General features: G+C 51.3%; 1 protein-coding gene across 1 annotated transcript; it reads left to right on the top strand.

Annotated features, from left to right (window-relative positions):
* The first annotated feature begins 1,462 nt into the window (after nt 1-1,462).
* Nucleotides 1,463-19,242, top strand: TAF5 (TATA-box binding protein associated factor 5). The gene is made up of 14 exons (XM_078868994.1): nt 1,463-1,757; nt 3,198-3,549; nt 3,829-4,009; nt 4,794-4,932; nt 5,377-5,523; nt 6,252-6,421; nt 7,137-7,272; nt 10,837-10,957; nt 11,826-11,955; nt 12,519-12,683; nt 13,365-13,542; nt 14,113-14,229; nt 15,459-15,519; nt 17,054-19,242. The coding sequence occupies exons 1-14, from the start codon at nt 1,548-1,550 to the stop codon at nt 17,266-17,268; spliced, it is 2,322 nt and encodes a 773-aa protein (XP_078725120.1). The 5' UTR covers nt 1,463-1,547; the 3' UTR covers nt 17,269-19,242.
* Nucleotides 19,243-19,846: the final 604 nt, after the last annotated feature.

Here is a 19,846-nt window from a genome sequence, read left to right as displayed (position 1 = left end):
TTGTCCAGGCGAGAGATGGTTACGATTCCTTGTCTGGGCAATTACAAAGGTCCTTCAGAGCAAACTAGAGGCAACAAACAAGTCGTGATGAGGGTGCTAAAACATTTTAATGGTCAGACAAGTCGAGTGGCATACACGTGTAATGATGACTTGACACACTTCACTTTCGATTTAAAGCTTTCGTGACTGCAGGGATTCATCTTCTTGGTTCTTTCGGTGAAGTCACGTAGAATGGAAATAATAAAATAATACAAATAAAACATAATAAAATAATTCTCACGACGTTTCGGCCACAACGCAAGCAGCCGTCCTCAGGTGAAGAACAGGTCTGTCGAGAAGACAGAGTCTGAATGACACACCCCAGGCTTGGAGTGTCTATTTAAGCTGGGATGGAGGGGGAGAGCGCCTTGACAAAATAATTAGCATATCAAGAGGAATTTAGCATATTTATGGCAAATGCAGATATGCGATTAGTACTACTTGTGAAATGCGTAGGAGGTGGGCGGGGGGTTTAAAGTCATTATGCCCGTGCATTATGCAGGATTGGCAGCATCAAAGGGAGGGGATAGGGGTAGCATTAATAAAGGGAAGGAATGTTCATAGTATGTAGCTGCAGTAACTAAACCACCACGTAAACAACTAAAGTATAAACTACATAGTATCATCAGTATACTAAATATACTTATTGGAGAGTGAAGCACCCTGTATTGTGTAGTTACGATATACCGCTCCCCATATAGCACGTGTTGCTGCTATTGCTACCACACAGCACGTGTTACTGCTGCTACTGCTGCTGCTACCACATAGCACGTGTTACTGCTACTGCTGCTACCACATAGCACGTGTTGCTACTGCTGCTACCACACAGCACGTGGTACTACTGCTACTGTTGCTGCTGCTACTGCTACCACACAGCACGTGTTGTTGCTACTGCTGCTGTTGCTGCTGCTATTGCTACCACACAGCACGTGTTACTGCTGCTGCTGTTGCTGCTGCTATTGCTACCACACAGCACGTGTTACTGCTGCTGCTGCTACCACACAGCACGTGTTACTACTGCTGCTGTTGCTGCTGCTATTGCTACCACACAGCACGTGTTACTGCTGCTGCTGTTGCTGCTGCTATTGCTACCACACAGCACGTGTTACTGCTGCTGCTGCTACCACACAGCACGTGTTACTACTGCTGCTGTTGCTGCTGCTACTGCTACCACACAGCACGTGTTACTACTGCTGCTGTTGCTGCTGCTATTGCTACCACACAGCACGTGTTACTGCTGCTGCTGCTACCACACAGCACGTGTTACTACTGCTGCTGTTGCTGCTGCTATTGCTACCACATAGCACGTGTTGCTACTGCTGCTACCACACAGCACGTGTTACTACTGCTGCTGTTGCTGCTGCTATTGCTACCACACAGCACGTGTTGCTGCTGCGAGCACGTGGACCCGGGGTTCGCTGTTCGTTTGTATGGGATCCGGTTCCTCCTTTTGACACACGGCGGGGGATCCGGTTCCCACGGTTCTCCATCCAGAGTCTCGGGTCGCGATGGCGGCGCCGATGGAGCAGCAGCAGCAGCGCGGAGACTTGACGGAAAACAACAACAACAACAACGGCGGCGGCGGCGGCAACAACAACAGCGGCGGCAGCAACGGCAGCGCGAAGGTGGCGATGGAGACGGGAGACGCGGAGAAGGAGGAGGAGACTGCGGCGGAGGCGGCCGAAGCGTCCAGGAAAGACTCGGGCGCCGCCTCCGAGGTAGGCCCGAGTGTTGTGACCGTTTTCGCGACCCGCGGCCGTGCTCGCTCCACTGCTGGAGAGACGCCGCCCCCCAAACCTGCAGCCCCCCACCCCCAAACCTGTCACCCCCCAAACCTGCCGCCCCCCACCCCCAAACCTGTCACCCCCCAAACCTGCCGCCCCCCACCCCCAAACCTGTCACCCCCCAAACCTGCCGCCCCCCACCCCCAAACCTGCCGCCCCCCAAACCTGCCGCTCGTGGTTCTCTCTATGTCCGTGTGTGTGTGTGTGTCTGTGTGTGTGTGTCTGTGTGTGTGTGTCTGTGTGTGTGTGGCTGTGTGTGTGTGGCTGTGTATGTCTCTGGGAGTGTCTCTGTGTGTGTGTTTCTGTCTGTGAGTGTCTCTGAGTGTGTGTGTGTGTGTCTCTGAGTGTATCTGTGAGTGTCTGTTTGTGTGTCTGTGTGTGTGCCCGTGTGTGTCTGTGTGTGTGCCCGTGCCCGTGTGTGTCTGTGCTGTATGTGGGGAGCGGTGGTGTAGCGGTTAGCGTGCTACGAACCTGGCCACCCGGGTTCGATTCCCGCTCACGGCCAACACCGGTGACGATTATCTGAACCGGTACCTGGGCCTCTCCTAGGTCGACTCGGCCTCAAATTAGTACCTGGTGCGGTGTGTAAACATCGACGCTGGGGGAGACAAAGGCGGTCGGGCGTGGTGCTGGCCACCCACCCTCTCGTGTGCCGTGCCGGCCTTCATAGGTGCTCGCTAACAGCACTTGCCCCTACAGTCTGTTTTTAAAGACATCCAGAGAAATCGAGTGACAGTCAACGTGCCAAAGTGCCTAAAGATTAAAGTTGATTGCATATTGTTAATTAATTAGCATATTGCCTGCTGTGACTTGGATCAGGAACGTGGACTGCGATGAAAATGGAACAAAGCTGAAAAGGGCGCAGAGTAGAATTGAAAGGTGCATGAAGAAAGAGGGACGACAAATTGACGGACGGCAATATCCACACGGGGTGAAATGATCGAACCCTTAACCGATCAACAAAAGGCGTCCAGACTATGACATATACAGCCAGCTGACCCTGTGAAGACCAAACATATTCGCGTATAGATACATAATATTCGGCCAATGTTCAGTGTCGCAATTGTAGCATGGGAAATCGTAACACTGTACTTCGTGGATGAATGCCCAACAGGCAGTCGCCAACTCATCCACTCTATCTTTTTGGCCTCTCTATGTCCTATGAAGAAGGTCCTTTGGCCAAAACGTGGCTTATATATTTTTGTTCTCAAGCCAGCGTTCTTGATGAATGTGTTGAGTCTTTATTTAAAGATAATAGGGCATGCATCTGTCGCCGCCGGAATCGCATTTTATCTTATATATGCATGCGTTTACACAAGCAGTTCAGTCTACAGTATAAAGCAACATGTCACGGGGATCTTTGTCTTTGCCTAGGGCGAAGGAGGCGGTGGTAGCAGTGGTGGTGGTGGTGTCGTACCACCAGCACCACCACCACCATCGTCGTCATCTTCCTCCTCCGTGCTGGACCGCAAGGCCCTTGCGGCGGTGTTGGAGTTCTTGCAGAGGAGTGGCCTTCACGACTCGGTCGAGACGTTGCGTCGCGAGGCGTGCGTCGCGAGCGACCCTGGCCTCGTGACCCCCGGGGGGACTGCCTCCGCCGCAGCCTCAAAAGACGCGGGGGCCGCGGGCAGCAGCAGCAGCAGGGCCACGTCGGCGGACGTCAGCTCCCTCCTGTCGGCGTACAAGCAGGCGGGCGAGGCGGCACGTTACCACGACGACTACACCGGTACGGTTACCCCTGCCGCCAATTTGGTTGAATGTTTGTCCAAAACGTGGAGACACAAACCAGTGCAAAAAGTATTTGCAAATAGCACGTGAAATTGTGCTTTGACAGCTACCAATCAGCTTCTCTACCGCCCATTAAATACTCCTGAAGACAAGCACATGCTTCCATAATACATGGATATCATGCGTGTTGCCCCTTGCACCTCGAACGTGCATCCTCGCTCCTTCAACGTGCTTCTTCGGCTCTTCGCTTGATCCCCCCCCCCGTCCGGGGGAGCAGAGATGAAGCGTTTTGTGGAGTCGAGCCTGGACTGTCACAAGGCGGAGCTGGCGGGCCTCCTGTACCCGCTCTTCTTGCACATGTACCTGGAGCTCGTTTACCACGAGCATGAGGCCGAGGCCAAAGCCTTCTTCACCCTCTTCAACGGGGACCAGGAGCCCTGCTACCAGGACGACCTGAGGTGAGCATCGCCTTGCTTGCTCCACGGCACCACCGCACTGCCGCCGGCACGGCAATGCCCACCCGCGCTAAAAAAACTTCACCGCGTTGCATTGCGCCAGCAACTTGACCTGCACCGCACACGATACATGCTCAGTCGCATTGCACTGCGCTACTGCACTCAACAGCACCGCACTCGAGGCAACGCGTCGTCACGCATCGCACTGCCACGGCAGCCGCACTGCACTACACAGCACTACACAACACTGCACCATACTGCACCGTTCTCCCGCACTGAACTGCGCCGCTGACAACGCACTGAATTGCTCTGCACTGCTCGTCTGCACTGAACTGCACCACCCCCATTGGACCGCAACTGCCATTCGCTCGGTATTGCATTTAATTCATTGTATTTGTGCTGCACCATGCTGCATGGCACTGCCAGCTGTACTTCACTGCACCATTAATCTGTGCTGAACTCCACTGCATCATTAGTTAGCACTGTGCTGCACCCGTCGCAACATATTGCACAGCACACACCATGGTCACTTGCAGCATACATCACTGCTCTTCACTACATCACGTTAGCACTGCGCTGTATCATGCATCACCACACTGCACTACAATACACCGCATTGCACTACCATACACTGTGCAGCACCACACTGCATTGCGCTTCGACGCTCACCCGCACCACACTGCTTTACACTGGCCACGCACACCGTACATCACCAAACTGCACAGCACAAGGCCGCACTGCACCGCACCGCTCCACCTTCACCATGCGGCCTCCCTGCACTGCACAGGGTGCTGTCCGGACTGTCGAAGAGGCAGCACTTGCTGCGTGGGGACACCAGCTCGGCGCTGCTCTCCTCATTCCGCACCGGCAAGTTCGTGGTTCGCATGGCTCGCGACAGCTATGCCGGCCTGCGCAGGCACCTGCAGGTGTGTCTGTGTGCGTGCGCATCGCCTGTCACAGGCGCCGTGGTGACGTCAACCGCCACATAGTGGCGAACGGCGGTTGTTGTTGCTGCTGCTGCTGCGTGGATACGTGGCGCAGTGGTTAGCGTGCCGTGCTACGAACCCTGCGACCCGAGTTCGATTCCCGCTCACGGTTAACACCAGTGACGATTATCTGAACCGGTCCTGGGCGTCCCCTAGGTCGACTCAGCTGCAAATGAGTACCTTGTGCATTGCCACTAGGGAGACAAAGGCGGTCGGGCATGCGACGGTTGTGCGTGGCACGATGGTTTTGGCTGTTACTCCACGTCTGGTTGCTGGTGTGTGGCTTTGCGTCGGCTTGTCGTGGCTGTGCGTTTGTGAGGGCATCTCGCGGACGTGGTGGCTTGCGGGTCATGGTTGCTAACGGTTGCTGCCTCTGGTTCGCAGGAGCGCCCCACGTCGCGAGCGTCGCTCATCACGCAGGAGCACGTGTACGTGGACGTGTACGACGGCGCGCCCCGCACCGCCGCTCAGGTGGCGCTCACCTCGGGCGCCATGGGGGGCGAGGCGCCGCGCCACGCCAACAAGTCCAAGGTGCTCGCGCCACGACGGCCACCTGGCACCGTTTCGGGCCACGTCACACCCTCAAGGACCGTTTAGCCACTTAGAATAACGCTCGGCTGATGCCTTTCAAGACATCCCCCCCCCCCACCTAATAAGAATAGGGAGTAATAGTATTACTCGAGCCCAGATCAAAATACCTTCCTTCAAAATCCTGCCACCTAAAGGCAGGAACCCCCCCCCCCCCCCTAAACTAAACTATGAACCTAAACAATTTTTTTTATTTTACCAGGTAAGGCCCACCGAGCTCTGTAGCTCTTTTTTGGAAGCTACTTGGCCACGAATGATGGCTCAAAAAAGTGGCTTATCACGTGCAAATTCATAGCAGCCAAATACTAAAATCAGAGGACCCGGAAAAAAACCCACACGACCACAGGGAGAGAGAGACATGCAAACTCCAAATATACAGCAGACATCAGGGTCGGGATCGAACCCACAACCTCCTGCATACCAGGCGAAGTAGTTAACAGTAGTTAACATCTCCTAGCCACCATGGCGGCCACACCCAGTGTGACAACGCCTTTTGCCGCTGACGACATCACCGAGGCCCACCCACGTCCCCCTCGCGTGGTCGCGAGCCTTGCCAAGTGAAGCCGTGGGCCCTATCCATCCCAAGAGACCCCCCTAGTCACCCCCCCCTTACCCCTGCCGCAGGAGAGCGGTCACGGTGACCGGGGGCCATGCCGTGTCCGCGCTCGCAGGTTTACTACGGGCTGCTCAAGGAGCCGGAGCTAGAAGTCCCTCCGGACGACGAGGATGAGGAGGGGGCAGGGGAGGGTGAAGAGGGGCGGCCCAAGAAGAAGAAGTCGAAGAAGGAAGCGACGGCCGGGAAGAGCAAAAAACAGGACCCGAATGCCCCCCCCATCACTCGGTGAGTGTTTCGAAGACTTCCAAGTGGCAGGGAGTTGATGGGCGACGCTTACGTGGCGATGTCGACGCTGGCGAGCCAGTGGGCGGCTTCCGGAGTACAGGTTTCCCTCGCTCTACGTGGCGGCGGTGGTAGTAGTAGATGCGTTCCAAGAAAAGGGACCGAGCGAAACCGCACAAGGAGACGGCTGCCTGCCAAGTAGAGCACAGTACAGACAGTACACACACACAATACAGACAGTACGCACAGTACACACACACAGTACACACAGTACACAGACAGTATGCACAGTACGCACAGTACACACACACAGTACATACAGTACACACGCAACCCTCATCCTGTCCGACACAGTACTCTCATGCTGATAGAGGAGCCTCATCCCATCTGGGGATGGGGGTGATTTTCATGACGACAGCGATCACGTTTTTGATCGTAGGGATGATAAATCCGGTGGTGATAATAACGATGGTTGTGAATGTGGCTGCGATGACGATAGTGGTGATTGTTACGTCGGGAATGACGATAATTTTGACAGTAATTATGTATGTATGCTGAACTTCTATCGCACCTTACGTAGCCAACCGTGCTAATCGGAGGTGCGGGGGAAGGACAACAAACTAACACACACAAAGCCAAGTAAGGATGATGGTGATGACGTAATCACAATGCACGTCTTTCATATCCCTTGTCTCTCCCTCCCCGCGACCACCTCAAGGATTCCGTTGCCCGAGCTGAAGGACTCGGACAAGCTGGACAAGGTGATCGCTCTCAAGGAGAGCATGAAGCGGGTACGCCTGGGCCCTGACTGCCTGCCCTCCATCTGCCTCTACACCTTCCTCAACGCCTACCAGGTGGGTTGTGTCAGTCTCGGCCATTGTCGATGGAGGCCTCCCCAAGCCTGTCGCGATCTCTCACCGTCCCGCTACTAAGCGTTTAGTTTCATCGTCCTTCCCTCGCAACCTGCTCCGATGAGCACGATTGGCTGCGTGCGGTGCGAAAGATGTTCAACATACACACACACAACATACACACACACACACAACATACACACCTACAACATACACACACACAACATACACACACACAACATACATACACACACAACATACACACACACAACATACACACACACAACATACACACACACACAACATACACACACACACAACATACATACACACACACAACATACATACACACACACAACATACATACACACACACAACATACACACCTACACAACATACACACCTACAACATACACACACACAAAACATACACACCTACAACATACACACACACACAACATACACACCTACAACATACACACACACACACACAACATACATACACACACACAACATACACACCTACAACATACACACACACCTACAACATACACACACACACAACATACACACCTACAACATACACACACAACATACACACACACAACATACACACACACACAACATACACACACACACAACATACACACACACAACATACACACACACAACATACACACACACACAACATACATACACACACAACATACACACACACAACATACACACCTACAACATACACACACAACATACACACACACACAACATACACACACACACACAACATACATACACACACACAACATACACACACAACATACACACCTACAACATACACACACACACAACATACATACACACACACACAACATACATACACACACACACAACATACACACCTACAACATACACACACACACAACATACATACACACACACACAACATACATACACACACACACAACATACACACACAACATACACACACACACAACATACACACACACACAACATACACACACAACATACACACACACACAACATACACACACACACAACATACACACACAACATACACACACACAACATACACACACACACAACATACATACACACACAACATACACACACACAACATACACACCTACAACATACACACACACACAACATACACACACACACACAACATACATACACACACACAACATACACACACAACATACACACCTACAACATACACACACACACAACATACATACACACACACACAACATACATACACACACACACAACATACACACCTACAACATACACACACACACAACATACATACACACACACACAACATACATACACACACACACAACATACACACACAACATACACACACACACAACATACACACACACACAACATACACACACAACATACACACACACACAACATACACACACACACAACATACACACACAACATACACACACACAACATACACACACACACAACATACATACACACACAACATACACACACACAACATACACACCTACAACATACACACACACACAACATACACACACACACACAACATACATACACACACACAACATACACACACAACATACACACCTACAACATACACACACACACAACATACATACACACACACACAACATACATACACACACACACAACATACACACCTACAACATACACACACACACAACATACATACACACACACACAACATACATACACACACACACAACATACACACACAACATACACACACACACAACATACACACACACACAACATACACACACAACATACACACACACACAACATACACACACACACAACATACACACACAACATACACACACACAACATACACACACACACAACATACATACACACACAACATACACACACACAACATACACACCTACAACATACACACACACACAACATACACACACACACACAACATACATACACACACACAACATACACACACAACATACACACCTACAACATACACACACACACAACATACATACACACACACACAACATACATACACACACACACAACATACACACCTACAACATACACACACACACAACATACATACACACACACACAACATACATACACACACACACAACATACACACACAACATACACACACACACAACATACACACACACACAACATACACACACAACATACACACACACACAACATACACACACACACAACATACACACACAACATACACACACACACAACATACATACACACACACACAACATACACACACACACAACACACACACACAACATACACACACAACATACACACACACAACATACACACACAACATACACACGTACGTAACAATCCGTCTCGCCTCCTTGCACAACGGCTGATTTCACCGCCGCATCTTCGTACTTGATGTCCTCTCTGTGGCGGGTTCCCTCCTTTGGCCGCCACTCTGGTGGCCCACCGACCATCTTGCGACGTATACTGCCGCAGCCCGCTACTTCAGAGTCAATATTCTGCGAGCAGTTTTGCGTTTGTCGTCTAATTCGTGTCTTCCTCTCTCTGTCTTGGTGGAATTCCGCAGCTTGCATCTGCCCACCTGTGTGGACGTTTTACTATTTGGTTCCATTTGATTTGTCAATGTCAATGATTTTGCTCTATCATAGCAGATAATGTGTCGATTAAATGGTTTCTTATAAAGGCTCATTGGTTTGCTGCTTTTCATTACTAGGTACATTTTTATTCCAAAAATACTGCAACCTTCTCTCATTTGAAAGAGCTTTAACAACATTTGGGAACTTCACAGTGCTATAGCTCGTAAACGGTGCAGGATGTTCTGGCGATAATTACCGACGAACATGTGAATAAGTCTGCTCGTAATCAATGAGAATGCGGGAGGATTGTTACGCTCATTCATGTCTACACAGCCTCGTGAATTTAAGAATGGATTATTTGGTGGTTTACGTGGATTTGTATGCAAATGAAATGCTATCGTTACATTTAGGTAGATTCGATATGCATCAGAAACCCCGGGATTTCATCAGCGCTCGCTCAGTCTCCTCTTACCCCTGAGCTATGCGGCCACCGCCCGGCAGTAACGCCTCCATCGCCCCTGGCGGAGGCTCTCCATTCGAATTCAGCGGCCGCCCTGATTGATGCGTTGGGGTTGTGATAGCTGTTTTAAAAACGGCTATCGTGAAAGATAGCTTCACGTCACTCGCGCTAGAGTGGGCCACTATATTTGAAAATGACCTACTGAAAATTGGGGTAGTAATCCTGACCCCCACCCCCCTCCCCCACGCTAATGCCCCAAGTCACGGAGACTCTCCTGGCCTCGTGAGTTCTCACCTGCTTAAACAAAATATCACAATCTTTATTCGTCCCGGAGGAATCCGATGCATTTGCAATAAAGTTCACTACCACATCCGAGTGGTTTTTTACGGTCGTGTACGAATCGTTTTGCCAATCGTGTGCACGAGTGAGCGTCACTGGGGCCGCACTTCGTTGCCGCTCCTCCAGGGCCTGTCCTGCTGCGACATTTCTGATGACTCGAGCCTCGTCGCTGCCGGCTTTTCCGACTCCACCGTGCGGGTGTGGAGCCTCACGCCGAAGAAGCTGCGCTGCATCAAACCATCCAGCGGTAACACACGCGTGTGTCGGTGTTGGTGTGTCGTGTGTGTGGAGCGGCGGTGCAGCGGCTAGCGCTGCGCTACGAACCCGGCGACCGGAGTTCGATTCCCGCTCACGGCCAACATTGGTGACGAATATCTGAACCGGTCCTGGGTCTCCCCTAGGTGGACTCGGCCTCAAATAAGTACCTCGTGCGGTGTGTAAACATCGCCACTGGGGAGACAAAGGCGGCCGGGCGCGGTGCTGGCCACCCACCCCCTCGTGTGCCGTGTCGGCCTTTATAGGTGCTCGCTAACAGCACTTGCCCGTACAGTCTGGTCAGGCTATACGGGGTTTTTTTTGTTGATGTGCCGTGCCGGTCTTCATGGGTGATTGCTAAAAACACTTACCCCAAGGGTCTGCTTCGAGCTATATGAGAGATCTTTGTGTGCGTGTAGTGGTTGTGTAGTGGTTGGCGTGCTGCGCTACGGACCCGGTGACCCGCGATCGATTCCCGTTCACACCCAACACCAGTGACAATTATCTGAATCGAGGTCGACTAAGCCTTAAATGAGCACCTAATGCAGTGTGCTTTCATCAGCATCGGGAAGACAAAGGTGGCCAGGCACAGCACCTGTCCCAACCCAACAGTCTGTTAAGGCTATACGGGGGATCTTTGTATATGCGTGTGACTGTGTGTGTGCGTTTGTTGGCACAGTAGGGTGCACAGCTGGTGAATCGGCCAATCATCTCAGTCGACCCATGGCACCTGCTGAGTCTGCCCCATGACCTCATGCCAGCGGGCGTTTGACACTTCACGTTGCCTCAACGTGCTCCTACCCTGCACAAGCGCCGTGGTGACGTCACCGCCACTTAGTGCGTGTGCGTGCATCTCGCAGAATTGGTCCTCATCGACAAGGAGGCGGACGACGTGATGGAGCGGATCATGGACGATCGCACGACGAGCGACTCGAAGCTGCTGCTCGGCCACGGGGGACCCGTCTTCTCCACCAGCTTCAGCCCCGAACGGTGCGGCCCGCGCTCACTCGCTCACGCGCTCGCTCGCCCACGCGCTCACTCGCCCATGCGCTCACACGCTCACTCGCTCACTCGCTCACTCGCTCACTCGCTCACTCGCTCACTCGCTCACTTGCTCACGCGCTCACTCGCTCACTCGCTCACTCGCTCACGCGCTCACGACCCCCCCCAGCCTTCATACGCACCGCCGGCTCACAACGGCCAGTGTCGGATACATCGAGCCTCGGAGCTGTGCTGTTTCTCTGTGGCTGTGTGTGCATCTTTATCTGTGTGCCCGGTGTGTGTGTCTGAGTGTGTCTGTCACCGCCACTCCGTGGCGAATGGCGATTATTGTTGTTGTCTGAATGTGCATGTGTCTCTGTGTTAGTCTGTATCAGTGTATGTCTGTCTGTCTGTACATCTGTTTTGTCTATGCTTGTGTGTTTGTATGTGTACATGTTTACGCGATCTACCCCCTCCCCCCCCAAAAACAACCTGTATTATGCATGATATTGGTCGCGAAAACCTACGTGTTAAACTGTGTAAACATCAGCATGGTGTGTGCGTGCGTGCAGGGCATGGCTGTTGTCCTCCTCCGAAGACGGCACGGTGCGCGTGTGGTCGCTCCACACCTTCACGTGCCTCGTGGCGTACCGGGGACACATCTGGCCTGTCTGGCACGCCTCCTTCTCCCCGCACGGACACTACTTCGTGTCGGCCGGGCATGACCGCACCGCACGGTACGGCTAACGTCTGCTAGCATGTGCATGTGATGGTGGCGTTATTGATTTTGCAGCGTTGGAAACCTTTTTGGCGGTGTTGTTTATGGTTGTGGTGTAGGTGCGCTTCTGCGGCCGTCTGGAACGCTCTTCCGATATTAGGAAGCCACTGGAGCTGTGCACTTTTAAATCATCGTCTAGATTGAATACGATTTTATTTGAGACTACTTTTTTTGTTTAGTTGTCCCTCATCAGCACCCCCGATGATGGCGGTTGGCTACGTACTGTGCGAAAGAAGTTCAACATATGTACATAGAGGTGGTTATAGTTATGTTTGTGACATTGACAAGACTGATAGTGGTCAAGGTTGTAGTGGTGATGGTGATCCAGTCATATGTTTAGAGATGCATTACAAAATGAGAAATAAATATATTATGGTCTAAAAGGGGGGAAGTGGGGTCAGGACAAGATAGGGAAACATGGGAGAGGAAGGAAAACAACAACACAGCACTGCCCCTGTCAGGAAGTGACCAGGATCCACCAACAACAATCCGCAGGAACAAATGTAACCAGGGCAGCAGCAGCAGCAGCAGCAAGTTCCAGGGTATGCTCAGGGGGGAGTTGTGGGGTGGTGAAGCCGGCGACACCGCTGACGCCGTTGCTCGTCGTGCCCTCCTGTTGGCGGTGTGACCGCCGGCGCAGGCTGTGGGTGATGGACCACCACCAGGCGGTACGCGTGTTCGCGGGCCACCTGAGCGACGTCACGTGCGCCTGCTTCCACCCCAACTCCAACTACGTGGCCACGGGCTCGGCGGACCGCTCGGTGCGCGTGTGGGACGTCCTGAACGGGGCCTGCGTGCGCACACTCACGGGACACAAGGTGCAGCGCGCGCGCGAGAGAGTTTGATCCTTTTACCGTCGCGAGACGATTTCTGCGAGGGGGTTCCCGTTCACCGCCGAATCGCGGAACGTGGGAGCGGCTCTGCGTTCGTTTTGTTTAGGGAGGTGTAGTAGCGCCGTTGATTTTTAAAGACATCACTGCAGAGAACCGTAGCGACACAACCGCACTCTACGATGGCTGGCACCAAACAATGCCACACGCCCTTCACGCACGGCCTTGTGGGAGCCTCGATACCGATAAAGTTACTTGAGTTTTTTTTTCAATTCTGAATCGCAATGAAAACTGATGTACACATATCATTGATAATGTTGATGTTTGTATGTTTGAACTTTTTTCCCACCGCACGAGTGAACCATGCTGATGTTTGTGATGATGGTGATGTTTATAGTGCTGGTTATTGTCACCGTTATGGTGATTATGCTTGTGATGATTTCAACTATAATTGCAATAACGACGACGGTGACGATCGTGCCGATGGTGTGCGGGATGATCATGATGACAACGATGCTGACGACGATGTCGACGATGGTGTTGCCGTGTGTGCCTCAGGGCTCCGTCCACTGTGTGGCATTTTCGCCAAACGGGCGATTCCTGGCGTCAGGTGGCGCCGACAGCCGAGTGTTGCTGTGGGACATCGCGCATGGACTCCCCATTGCCGAGCTCAAGGTTCCCCAGCGCGTTCACTTTCATCCTCCCGTCGCGTTCCTCTTATCCGCATTGAGTTAGCGTTCACGAATCCCATTAGCTCACACATCCGTGAATACCATTTATCAGCCACGAAGAATCTACCGCTGGGTGAAGGCTTCCCCAAAGTGTCTCTGGCTGTTATGATCCTATGATGTATCAAGCCGCCCCCAAGCTCCATCACATGAGCTGATATCCATCGTCCCATCCCCAGTGATTTGTTGTTTCATTCGCCTTCCCTCCCATCATCCACCGGCTTCTCGTGATGTGGACTCCCCAAATACACTTTTACTGGTAGGAACCTCTTGGTTCCACCAGCCCACAGGGGATTATTGTGTCCGTCCGTCATGCGTCCAAAAATGGGAGGGTGGGGAGGGTGGGGCTGGGTAGGGAGGGGCTGGGTGGGGAGGGGCTAGGTGGGGAGGGGCTGGGTGGGGGGTGGGGGTGGGGCTGGGTGGGGAGGGGCTGGTCACCCCGTGGTGCCCTTATAAAACTCAACGTTTAACCTACTCACGCCGGCTTGTGCCCGCCCTCACAGTCGGGCATATTTGCGGAATACACCACGCCGCCGTTGACCCTGCCCACTGACCGAGCAACCCAAAGTTCCTACCAGCTCCCTCCGCAGGAATGTGTTCTTAGTACTGTAGCCATAAACTTTTCCCATTATATCCTTGTTCTACATATGTTCTGCAATCTATGTGTTCCCATCTTTGTCTCTCGGTGTAATTCCAAGCACGCATCTCTCCATGCTTCTTTGCGCACTTTCATTATTTTCTCCGTCTGTAACACGGGCTCACAATAACTCTTTCAAGAAGATCCGAAGTCAAATTTAGTACAAAATTTGTGTTGCTAATACCCTGGAGAAATTGGGACAAATTGATTAGAGGTTTGACGAAAACTTGGTGATTAAAAAAAACGGCAATGAGGTCACCCGCCATGCGTGTGCCTCACTTCCCCCTGACGTTTGCGTGACATCATCTCACGACGTCACACATCGTGCGCCAAGTGACATCATCTTGTGCAGCTCCGGGAGGTAATGTTAATATCGCTCATTAAATACTTAACAAGGATGAGCGCACGCCCAAAAGTTGCTCCGGAAAGTACGAATCTGCGTGATCTATCTCCTCTGTTTCGTCTTTGCCTTTCAGGTAGGTGTTCCCAAACAGTTGCGCGTTTGCTATAAGGAGCGTCCTGTGCGTGTGTGTTGTTAGGGTCACACGGACACCGTGTACACGCTGAAGTTCAGCCGCGACGGGGAGGTGCTCGCTTCAGGTGAGTGGCAGTACCCTCTTGTGCATAGTATGCATGTATTTTTTACTTCTTTTGCACCGTACATAGCCAACCGTGCTAATTGAAGCAGTTGGTTCAATGACCACGTTCGGAGTCAACCACAGAAAGCTATTCTGGGTTATTATTTGGTTCTTTCGGTTAAGTCACGTCTAAAGATAAAATAATAAATTAAATTAAATAATAGAATACGACGTTTCGATTGCAACACGAGCAATCATCATCAGGTATAATGAAATAGCGACATAAAATCTAACCAGAAAACTATAGACAGACATATTAGCAGACAGATATCACCAAGATACATAGCGGGAGCAACACAGGTAACAGAGAGGGGTGATCGTCTCTGTGTGGTGGCCTTAAATAGACAGAGGGGGGGGCGGAGGCAGAGAGAAGGAAGGGGGGTTAGAGAGTTCTAAAATTAAGATTACTATTCTGGGTTCTCGTTATTGCTCGAATGATTAGTGGATTAATAAACTCAACATTTTATTAGACTTTTTGGGGGTCAATTACTCGGGTCCCTTTAAGATTGGCAGCCACCTCGACATGGTGCCTCTGGAGGCTGAAAAACTCCTAAAAGCTCTGCCTGGCGTGCCATGGTTTATGATGTACCTGTGCATGTTGGACTTCTAATAGCACCGGACATAGCCAACCGTGCTAATCGGAGGTGCGGGGAAAGGATAACAAACTTAACACAAAAAGCAGTTCTAAGGAAAAGTTTTCAATCTAAATTTAAAAGTGAAATAGCTCCAGTGGCTTCCTAATATCGGAAGGAAGGCCGCAGAAGCGAATCTGAAAGCGTGCGATGTTGCGGTGACCACCGTCTTTGTTTGATGGCTAGCCAAAATCCGCTGCTGCTGCTGCTGCGAGGATGAGCGGATTTCGCGTGATGATGGTTTATGCTCCTTGACGAGATCAGCGAGGTGTTGTGGCTCATTTGTGGCAATGTCACCAAGCGCCCCCGTCACCTCTCACCTAGCAGCCACACGTGGGAACAGAGGTGATAGTTTTCAAACAGTTTTCCTGTCATCCGACCGGTCGAGTAATTGAACAGATAAAAGGAGTAATTGAATATAACCCAGCTGGAGGTCGCATGTACAGTGAGTGCAGTTTGTCATTGTAGAAATTTGGCCTTCACTGACATTGCTGATCTCAGTTCTCATCCCTGTATAATGCTATCTGTACATCTTGGGCTCTTATCCACCTGTGTTCCTTCCAAATTCTAATCTGGACAGGAACATATCGATCCCCTTTTGTCATTCCACTGCTGGATGAGGGCTTTGTATGTCAGTGGACCACGCATCACCACGCTGGTTGGTGCCGGTGGGGTAGGAGACAGTGAAGAACAATCGCACGCAATGGATGAGAGGAGCAAGTCCATCACTTCCTCTCTGACCCCGTGTGCCGACTGAACATCTATGAAAAATAGCTTGTATAGCCCGTCGGATTCCTCCAGTGTAAATAAAGATTCTGACCGTGGCTGTCGTCATTGTGACCTTTTTTTTGCGGTCGCGCACAGGCGGAGCGGACTGCTGCGTGCGTCTGTGGGACGTGACGCGGGCCGTCGACGAGCTGGACCCTGACGACTTCGTGTCGGCGTCGCTGCACTCGCCGCCCGCGGAGCACGCGGCCGACCTGACGCTGGGCGCGCACTTCACCAAGAGCACCCCCGTGGCGCACCTGCACTTCACGCGCCGCAACCTGCTGCTTGCGTGCGGCGCGTTCACGCCCTGAGCCGTCGCCGCCCGCGGGTGGGTGGCGAGCGGGGGGGGCGGGGCGGCCGTAGCGATGCGGGACGCGCTTCGCGCGGATTGAGCGCGCAAGCGGGCGGTACGCGCGTTCGTTCTGCAGAGCGCGTGCGGGTACGCAGATATCGCAGTGCAAGACGTAACGTGCCGAAGATAGGTTGCAGAGAGCACAGGTGGTGAACCTCACAGGGCGTGTTTATTATACAGTTTGTTGTCGTGCCCCTCCCCCACACCTCCGATTAACACGGTTGGCTACGTGCGGTGCGAAATAATTTCAGCATACGTACAACACACGATGCGTGTGCAGTGCACAGAATCGTGCAGTGCAGGATTATCCAGGGTAATTGGGGAGAGGGGTGGCCAAGATAAATAAGACCACACAATGCAAAATATACATAAGTCAGGCTACTAAAACGTGTTTGTTGCTTACCCATGTAGAATGGTGGTGAATACGTGTAGAATGTTTCGTGTTGTTTTTTACGCTGGTTAAAGTAACCGGCATGCTTTTGGACATGTGCGCTGTCACGGTCGGCACCAAGTCACTGAGCCGCGATGGGTGAGGAGCAACCAGGAGCAGCCAGTAGCACCCAGCGCGCGCGTGTGTAAAGATTATCTTTGCAAGTTCGGTTAAACGGCAGCCCATATAGTGGAGAGTTCACTGTCGCATACAAAGGGCACTGCCAACTGCTATGTCTCTTCAACTAGCTACCTATGGGCCAGATGTGGACTGTGACTGCTCTTTGATTTGCCTGCCAAACTATGGCCCGTGGACACAAAACGATCAGAACAGATTAGTGAGCTGAAAGAGAAACAACGGAGATGAGTGCTCTGGACGTGCAGTACAGATTAGTGAGATGAACAACAACTGAACGAGAGAGAGAGAGCTGTAGACAAGAGAAATACGAGTGAGATGAAGGTTAAGATGAACACAAAAAGGAGAGATGAGAGACCTGGAGGACAGGCAGTAGAGCTTAGCAGAGATGGTCATGTCACGGTGACTGATAGAAAGTGGCCCACCAGCACAAGCTCGTGTTATTGTGACCCAAATGTAAATACAAATTGGAGAACTCTACATTGCACAAATCGGACTGCATAGCGTGCGACACGTTGCATCCAGAGGGCACGCCTGTTGTATACGGGTCGCCCGGCACATGAAGTACACAGCGCACCAAACGCATTCGGTACACGCACCGCACGGCGCACCATTCTCTTTGGTTCTCTCGGTAAAGTCACGTAGGTATAAAAATAAAATAAAATAAATCACGACGTTTCGGGCGCAACACAAGCGTCCGTCATCAGTTTGACATTTGGAGTTGACCATTGGATTATCACTGCCGTCCGGGAAAATTTCTGCAGGGAATTTGTCGTCCACTGTAATGTGGACATCGATCAAGAGAAACCCATCGTTGTTAGAAAAAGAATGGCATACTGTGTAATGCTGGTGTCGTAGCCCACTTAAAAAAATAATTCCACAATTGATTTAAGTACGAAAGTGTTGTTGCGTAGCTACAGTGTCATTCTGACTTAATAAAGGTAAGTGGACTTGGGCAGGACGCGTCACTCAGACGAATGATGGCCGGTGGTAGCGTCAACTGCTGCCAAGATGGAGCGATGGAGTAGGCTCGTGGAAGGAACTAAATGGATTATTGGATAGCGAGACCACGTGAGATTTTGACGGCTTAGGGTGGTCGTCATCCCCCAGTGGATTGATTCGGGCTGATCAGTTTCTGTGTCCAGTGTCTCCTCCGTAATAGAGGTAATTGGGTGTGACCTTGCCTGGATAAAGGTGTAAAAAAATATGTTCACACCATAGGCAACATGCTATGCAAATACCCTGTCTTGTTTAGTTTTTATTTATATTTCTATAATGCTTTTTTTAATAAGACCCTCCACCCCCTTAGATATTTCCATTGTACGTATTCCCTGGCCAGTACTTGACTGTGTGAAATTTTGTACAAACTTTATTAAAAAAACATTAGTAAAGCTGCGTGCGTTGCCTTCCTCCGTGTCTGGTGAACAAAATGATCACTTAACCCAGCCAAACCCCTTGCTTGGTTACAAGACTTTTTTCAGAAGAGACCTGCATTTGGTTAGTGTTTTTTTTCCCCATTTGCATTGCCAAAGTTGTTTGCCTTCGCACGGGAGGAACCCGGAGCACCGGAGAAAACCTACCGCGCACCTGCCACAACGGGATGTGTCAACGTGACACTCGAACCTTCGCGCAAATCCCATTGCTGTTCGCCGCTTGTCTTGCCAACTTGCAGTGCGAGCCGTTCCCGGGCATTGTGAATATGAATGTCGCGCGGTGGTTAGCACGGTTTGATTCCAAGGCACAGATAACATTATCGTGCGTTGTGAATCAAACGGCAACGTCCCAGCGTGGTCACGTGTGGTCAAGCAAGTGGCCTGTTATCGACAACTGCGTGGATAGGGCCTTCAGAATTTTTTTAACAATGAACTGTGAATTGTGTGACATTACCCATAACAATTTTGGCGCACGCACCTTGATCAAGTGAGATGTTTTACCTGTAGGAAGGGTACGATGGTGTAAATATATCGGTGTG

This window comes from Lampetra fluviatilis, chromosome 27 (assembly GCF_964198595.1).
Source record: "Lampetra fluviatilis chromosome 27, kcLamFluv1.1, whole genome shotgun sequence".
Classification (NCBI taxonomy): Eukaryota; Metazoa; Chordata; class Hyperoartia; order Petromyzontiformes; family Petromyzontidae; genus Lampetra; species Lampetra fluviatilis.
This window is presented reverse-complemented; position numbering and strand designations above follow the sequence as displayed.

Coding starts and splice junctions, on each gene's coding strand:
- TAF5 (XM_078868994.1), top strand. CDS start 1,548: ATGGCGGCGCCGATGGAGCAGCAGCAGCAGCGCGGAGACTTGACGGAA. Junction 11,956..12,518: donor ACCAGCTTCAGCCCCGAACG/GTGCGGCCCGCG, acceptor GCGTGCGTGCAG/GGCATGGCTGTTGTCCTCCT. Junction 15,520..17,053: donor CGGGGAGGTGCTCGCTTCAG/GTGAGTGGCAGT, acceptor GGTCGCGCACAG/GCGGAGCGGACTGCTGCGTG.